The sequence below is a fragment of the Mytilus californianus genome, unplaced genomic scaffold, assembly GCF_021869535.1.
Source record: "Mytilus californianus isolate M0D057914Y unplaced genomic scaffold, xbMytCali1.0.p SCAF_18, whole genome shotgun sequence".
NCBI classification, from domain to species: domain Eukaryota; kingdom Metazoa; phylum Mollusca; class Bivalvia; order Mytilida; family Mytilidae; genus Mytilus; species Mytilus californianus.
The window spans coordinates 7,343,534-7,351,629 of NW_026262666.1; the positions used below are offsets into that span (position 1 = coordinate 7,343,534).

At 31.0% G+C, this 8,096-nt stretch overlaps 1 protein-coding gene across 3 annotated transcripts in view; it reads left to right on the top strand.

Moving 5' to 3' along the window:
- Positions 1-7,634, top strand: part of LOC127726665 (uncharacterized) — a 139,310-nt gene extending 131,676 nt beyond the window's left edge. For 2 of the 3 annotated variants that reach the window (XM_052234120.1, XM_052234119.1), the window contains exons 2-6: positions 2,029-2,097; positions 2,324-2,458; positions 4,406-4,540; positions 5,530-5,688; positions 7,462-7,634. In XM_052234120.1, coding sequence (XP_052090080.1) covers positions 2,050-2,097; positions 2,324-2,458; positions 4,406-4,540; positions 5,530-5,688; positions 7,462-7,611 — 627 coding nt within the window. In that variant the 5' untranslated portion in view covers positions 2,029-2,049 and the 3' untranslated portion in view covers positions 7,612-7,634. The remainder of the gene's footprint in view (positions 1-2,028; positions 2,098-2,323; positions 2,459-4,405; positions 4,541-5,529; positions 5,689-7,461) is intronic. The other variant, XM_052234121.1, reaches the window with a different exon arrangement.
- Positions 7,635-8,096: the final 462 nt, after the last annotated feature.

Consider the following 8,096-nt stretch of genomic DNA (forward strand, 5'->3'; position numbering starts at 1 on the left):
TTAATGTGTTTGACAAAATTATTATTGGCAAGTATTATTTAAACTAAATGTTATAACAATTTATTAGCACGCATATCAGTCATTTTTCATTGAGCATAATTCAAAGATTGAAATGAATTTAAACAATAATAAGTTTCAATAAGCAATTGTAAGTAATCGATGTTCAAATGTCAAATTCCGTAAAAGGATACAAATCGAAGTAAACCGAAACTAAGGAAATCGCATGAATTTATACAACCAAAACTGGGTGAGGTTTTATGTATCGACATGGTGAGAGCTCCTTCTATGCAAGCAAAACTCGTAAAGGACGATCATTGAAACTATGGATTAAACACGGTATGCTCATCTATATTAATAATTCTAAAAGAGTTTAAAAGGATACTCTAAATATAGTGAAATGCAAATTCTATCAACAATACTTTTTTCATTTCCTGTTAATCCTACAAGACCATGCATGCAAAATAGGAGTAAATACCAATTAGGAGAACCACAAGACAAAGAAAACAGACAAACACGACGGCATTAATCTACGTGCTTAGAAAGAGTACTTAATTCCTGTTCCATCACTGACAACCCTCGTGGATATCTATAATTGATCTTTAAATCATTCCAAGCGTATTCACAGTCAAAAAGAATGGGGAGACAAACATGACAAAAGTATATTTGCATATTCAAAGCTGGCATAATCTTTAGCAAGAGACGTTTCCTTGTCCACGCATCTGTTCCCACTCCTTATGAAGACCATGTTGTTCCCTCAATTTTAGTTGTTACCTTTTGTTGTCTTTTTAACTGATTTATGAAATTTGAACATCGATGTAATACTGTCACTTAAATCTACTTTTCAACTTATATATATTACTTTAGCTTTCTAAACCGTGCGTAAACCGCCGCGGTGGTCTCGTGGTAGCAAGTTCGCCTCGAGGCCTTAAAATTGGTATTTGCTGCTTCTCCTCTTAGCACGCGGCATTAAGGAGTAAGAGCAAAGACTGGTCGGCTCGGAATTTTTCCGGGTAAGGTGATATGTCTTCCTTCCGACTGTTACCTTGTGCATTAGCTCGTTAAAATTCCGACTCAGCGTGTCGATCTAGTACAAAGCAGGGTTAATATTCATATTATCAAGTATCTACATGTAATGCCGATACCAAAAAACGGGAAAACAATATAACATTGGGAAATGTCAATTTTATAAAATGTAAAAATTGAGGCAACATTTTCTGAATTTAAGTTAGCTAGATTTCAGTGTGAATAAAGCAAAGAACGGATGTGACCATATCACGTGTAGTCTTATACCCCTTGTTTCTTGACGTTCTTCTTAACATGATCAACAAATTTAGGTGAAATTATCAGAACAAAATACTTCTCTCTTTTTAATTAAGCTTTCAATTGTTTATTCAATTTTAAAATATCTTAATATAACACACGAACACATATCTAATATCAAATCAATTATCTTAAAGAGACTAAGAATCAAATTCGATGAAATTTGGTTTAACCAATTAAATAATGATAATCCTGATATAAAGAGAAAAATCAATCAAAATTTTAAAACAGAACCAATATTGACGAAAAGGTAAAAAAAACCTTTAACAATTTTTCTTTTAAAGGCGATCAGAATGTTTGTAAGGATTCCCATAGATTTCAAATTAAAAAAAACCCTTCCCATTCTATTTCTTCTAATGTTCTTTTGAAATCATGCAGCCACTCAGTGCTAACGCCTACATTTTCCTACAAGTATTTGTGTAACAACATTATTTACAACTTTGTTACTGAATACATTTAATGAATCTACTTTTTAGATAAAAAAACAAGCTTTAAACAAATTCATATCGCGGTTTATTTAAATGTTTCCGAGTTGTTTATAACTGCCTATGAAATGGAGAAAGTAAGAAGAGCTGAAACAAACTATGAAGTTGGCGATCAGCTGACATGCATGTTCTTCATATTTAAGCACGGGTGTTGATCCAAATCTTTTGAAAGGCGTCCTATTAGAATATTAGAATAACCTATTTTATATCATTATCTTTTCAGTTCCAGAAAAAAGAAGATAAAATGGGAAACAATATGAGTAAACAAATGAACGAGGCAGTTGTTGATAATGTTAGTAAATAAACAGTTGGACAACATTTATGAACTACCCCAAATGAGTAAAGCTAAAGCAATAAAAAAAATGAAAAACCGGTGAAAGATCACAACTAATATTCATATCTTATACTCGTTTAGTAAATGCCAATTTTCATTTTTGAAGCTAGCTAAATAGCTTCGGCATTTTATCATTTCTTATTAAGCAAAACTTTTAATCATGCAATACAATGTTATAATATAGGATGTTGTACCAAGCAAATCTATGGTATTGGACACATTAGGAGATGACGCACATGCAGCAGCTATATCTGCTATTAACCAAATCTTGGAAGACAAACATCTTGATTCGGGAGCATTTGAAAACTATCACAATCCGGTAAGCAATTTTGATCAAGAAACGAAATTAAAAGTTCTGCAACAGCTGGCATCATGCAGAATAATGTTGTTTATTGAAGTTCAAAGAGGGCCTAGGGGAGGACAATATTCATTCCGTGCATGTCTCACGATTAGCCTATATTTTGTTGTGTCATATTTGTAATGATAGGATGTCAATAAATCTGGTCTGTTTAAAAAAGATGTTGTTTCCAGATTGTCTGCTTTGATTACATATAATAATAGTAAAACATTTTAATTACAGATTACTGTTACTAAATACATATTTGGATAGATTTTCGGTAGTGTATCATTTTTGCAATTTTTAACATCTATGGCAGATGACACATTTAAGATGAGTTTGTCTTATGAAGTGTAGCCCTAACAAATAAGGAGATTTGGTATATTTTCCAAGGACAACCATCCAACAAATACAAAAGGACAAGAATATGAACAAGTCAAAAAAGTAAAATAAAAATACTGAACTCCAAGGCAAGTTCAAAAAGAAGAAGTCCATAAAACTGACAAAATCAAACGTTATCAACCAACGGAACGAGTGAAAAAACAACTGTCATATTTCTGATTTTGGTACAGGCATTTTCCGAAGAAAGTAGTGGGTTAAACCTGGTTTTATAGCTAACTTAACCTCTATTTATATGACAGTTGTTGAGTTCCGTTATATTGACAAATTTGGTGAGCAACCCCAAAAGAAATTATGGTTAATGTGACAACTCACATTGCAGCCTTCGAGAATATATTTCAGATTGGTAACAGAGATCTTTGTTTGTCAGTTTATTTTTGCCATAGTTTATTTGGTAATAAATGAATGAAAAGAAATCAGATCAGGGTGCTAGATGCTGTCGTCAAATTATGGCTTTATTTGGGGTTTTGGCTGAGTGTATGACGAGCACTGTCCCTTTATTTTGTGTTTTGTCAAACATGATACTTTTAAGTATTACATTAAAAACTTGATCAATTTGCATTTATTTTAATGAACCTTAAATTTTGGTATTGATTGCAACAAGTGCCTTGAAAACATCAATGATAATTGATGCTGACATTCGAAATTACAAAATTCATGAATGAAGAGATTTGCAATAGATATTTCATTTTCAAATCAATCGAAATCATGGAACATCCTTGTGCTTGATTATAAGATAGGTAAAATTACATTTTCAGCCTCTTCATTTTTCATATGAATGCAAGATATTAAAATCTGTATATAATATAATAAGTTTATTACTTGATTTAGTTTATACTAATTACAAACTTCCTTAATACAAATTATAGTTGGTGAAGATTTACATATTTGTTTTTTAGTTTTAGGGTGATCAGTTATTTAACAATAAAACATTGTTGATTATCCGATATTAGTATAACGTTCATAAATATATTTAGAAATGCCATTTCTACCTGGAATGTCGAGCGTAATAAAAAAAATTTTTCTCGAGCAGTGATCTTTTTAAATTTAAAATCCGATGTATAGAATGAGGAAAAATGTCTAACCGCGGTGTTATCTATTTCTCCTATAAATTAAGATAATATAAACGTCGTCGTTATTTTTTGGATAATGTGGAAAACTGTTTTCCATGTGACGTCACCAGACATTGTCGCATTTTTTCGTGACTTCACAGCAGTGTTATTCAATTAGTTTACGTCACAACTGAATTTTGACCAATAAAAAACTGAAATCAAGTGAAACTACAGATTGTTGTAAAACAATCATTAATGATTCGGAGAAAGTGTACATTGGTTTTGAATAGAGTAGAATCAAAATATAAACAGTTAAGTTGTAGTTAACAGAATTGTATTGAAATAACGCAAAGTTCAGCAGAGTTTAATTCAAGGTCAAAAGTACAAAAAGGTAGATACTCGAATGGACATATTCATATTACACAAGAAGACTTGAAATACATATCAGGATAACAATAATTTATTGTTTATTTTTAAGAGTGGACAAGCTTTAAAGACAGACGATTGGAACTTTGGAATCAGTGGTTATCCGAACGAGAGGAACGATGACTTCGTTAGCCTTATGCAGATGAAGACCTTTGGTGACAATAATATGCCGTACCCGAGGAAAGATGTAAGAGTATATCAGGAACGATCAATTTTTGTGCTCTCACCGAAATACAGATTATTTTTTAATTAAAACTGTGAAAGAGAGCAAAATATTTAATTCAACCAATCCTTACCGTTTTCAATGTGTAAATGAAAACATATTAAATACACTATGTGTCATACCATATAAAAAAGATTTGAAAAAACATATTTTATGTATTTAACAAAAAAACTGAGAAACTCCATATAATTATCTAAATTATTTAAGAGATACCTTTTAAATCTGACAAATAGAAAATAGTGGGTAAAACCTGGTTTTATAGCTAGCTAAGCCTCCCTAACTATTGAATTCAAGTTAGTTTTATATACCCCTACACTGCCGATCTGGTGAAAAAAATGCTGTCTTCGTCGGAGCGTACACATTTCTTTCCATCAATTATGCGATTGTTTAATAATTCAAAATGATATATAAGATGAAGACGACAATCTAATTTAGGGAAAAAGATTTAACCAACCTACAATAACATTGAGAATAGAAACGGAGAATTTGTCAAAAAGACATCAACCCGATCAAAGGGCATAAAACAGCCTAAGGCCACCAACGGGTCTTCAACACAGCTAGAAAATCCAACACCCGGAGAAGGGCTTCAACTGGCCCCTAAACAAAAATTACAATGCCTTTCAATGTCTGATTACCGCTGATAATTCAATTCAGCAACATCATCTTGAACACGTTTGGGATCCCGATCAATCATTATTTATTCATCGTGTTGTTCCATGGTTACGTGTGTGTAGTATGCAGCGTCATCTATGTGTTAATTTCGCACAAACGAATTGATTACAATTTAGTACATGTGTAAATATTTAAAAGCAGATAAAACATGTAAAATACAACACTTAATGATTGTTTTACTCAACACTTACAATTTCAACATAAATATGAGGTAAAAGTTAGTTTAGTTTTTGATATGTTTTGAATTAATTCTTTGTTTTTCTTTTTTAATCTTTTTCCAGACTTTCGAACACAGAGTTGGGTCAAAAAACAAACTAATTCCACCAAATTATCAAGTTGTTGTTAATTCTTGGAACAACATTGAAGATGAGCAGCTGCATATCGACGAAGTTGATAAAGAAGAAATATTAAAGGCAGTTAGGAAGGGGAACACAAAAAAGGTAAAATCCTTTAAATAAAATTACATCGATTGTATTTTTGTGTTCATCAAAAATAGTTTGACAAAATAAAGATGAAGATTAAAAACATTTGGTGTATTTCTACACTTTTTTGTATCTTTTTCTAAAAGATTTTGCTTAAAAGATTTTGCTCTTAGGTGCACATCACCAACGAACGTATACGCTTCAATAGATAGTGGATAATACATCTTTTCAGATATATGCAGACTTGAAATTATTATTTGTTGTATATTGAATTTCATTTTCTTAACATGCCTCATGTAAAATAATATAATAATTCAATTAAACTCCCTAGAAATTTAATCGAATAGTTAACGTCAAAATAACAAATTCATACAAATAAATTAACAATTTACAAAAATCATCTGATCTAGTAAGAAAAAAATAAAAATACCGAACTCCAAGGAAAAGTCCTTTAACAATTGGCAAAATCAAAAGCTCAGACACATCGAAAGAATGGAAAACTACTGTCATATTCCTGACTTGGAACAGGCATTTCCTTATGTAGAAAACGGTTGATTAAACCTGGTTTAATAGCTAGCCAAACATCTCACTTGTAAACAATTCATGGCAGAAAGGTTCACATTAGAGTCATCAATCATTGGTTGATCATAATTGCTGATCATGTATCAAACAGTATAAGGACCAGTATAAGGATCAATGCTTGGCCTAAATAAGTCTTTCGTCGTAAACAACTGTTTTAGAGTAAAATATAACATCAAGGTTTAACATTTATCACAAAACAAAGTATAATTTGGCATATCTGTGTATCGATATTTACTGTATGGCACAAACACCTCAAACACTTAATATGCCTTTTTTATTATATGAATAGTCGTATAAACAAAATGGTACCTAGAAATATTTGAAATGATTATTGGGCATTTTAAAGTCATGTTTCTGAACAACTCCTTAAAAACTGTTCAATTTGTTGAAATGCAAATAATAATATAAAAAAAAACCCCAATTACATCGGTTTTCCTTTCCGGTCCAATACACGATGATGTTGAACATAGACACAAGGTAACAATATTAAGGAAAACGTATACTATAAGTAGCTAATACAAGATGTATTAGTATTATATAGCTACTTTAAAACTAACAAAAAAAGAGTATGATTATACTTTAAGTATAACTGATTCAATGATTACAATGTTGAAATATATCCCACTGAATAACACTGATAAACACAAAAAATCACAAACTTGTAATCAGGAGCTGCTTTTAAAAATAAATGAACTCTTTTTTGTCATTTATGTGTAATTCTTGAAATCGACAATTTTGCTTTTCATGTATGTAAAGTTGAAAATGCAAGGACCTATATCTTTTTCTACACATAATCACATCGTATTGATGAAACTTTTGAATACCGGTAGGTTATTCCAACCCATTTATTAAAATTGATGTCAACCGTCATCTAAAATGTCCTTACACAGATGTTTTTAATACATGTTTCAGATTAAAAACATTATTTTCATCTTCTCATACAGGTGAGATTGTTATTTTGGAAGTAACTGTAAACCATGCTGTTACTCCATCAGGTTAAGTTGACCGTTACCAATTAGGACTGTCTTGTATATGATTTTACGCTTACAAACTATTTATGTAACTTCCTAAATAATAGGCTTCTTGGTTGAAAATTTTAGTTGTTTTAAACACTGACCAACATATCATTTGTTTCGATTACATGTGAGTTTTTACTTTAGACTGATGTTTACTAATTGTACATTAAATATTTTTAATCTTATTTTACAGATTCCTGACTTGGAGGATGACATGGATGATCCGATGACCCCTTCATGCAATACTGAAATGTATGTTAGAGGTTCCAGCTGCACACGCAACAATGAGTTGGAAGGAGAAGTTAAGATGTCATGCGCCATGGCCTCCAGGAATACATGTTAAATTTCAATAAATATTTCTGATTATTTTGTTTTGTTTTATTACATATTTAAATACAAGGTTTAGTACACTAAATGCGAAATGTTTTATACCATTTTTCAAGTTTGCTTGATACCTTATATTGAGATATTTTATGCATAAATTACAAAGAGCTGAATATTGAATAATAAACAAACAATTAAAAAGTAACTTATTTCCTAAAACAAATCGAACTATCCTGGCAATCATCATTTTTATCAGATTGTACAATATTGTAGTTTTGAAGACATCAATTTTTTTCACGATAAAGGAGAATAATATAGGACGCATACCTTGTGGGTTCGGTAGTACTCTAAAATTAAATTTCATGATTGATGCATGTATTTGAGCAATATTGAGTGACAGAATATTATCAATACATCTGAAAGGGAATAAATTAAAGAACTTAGCACGATGTCTCTAAACTCCTCATTAAGAGTGTTTTAACTATGATGAGTTTTTTTACAACC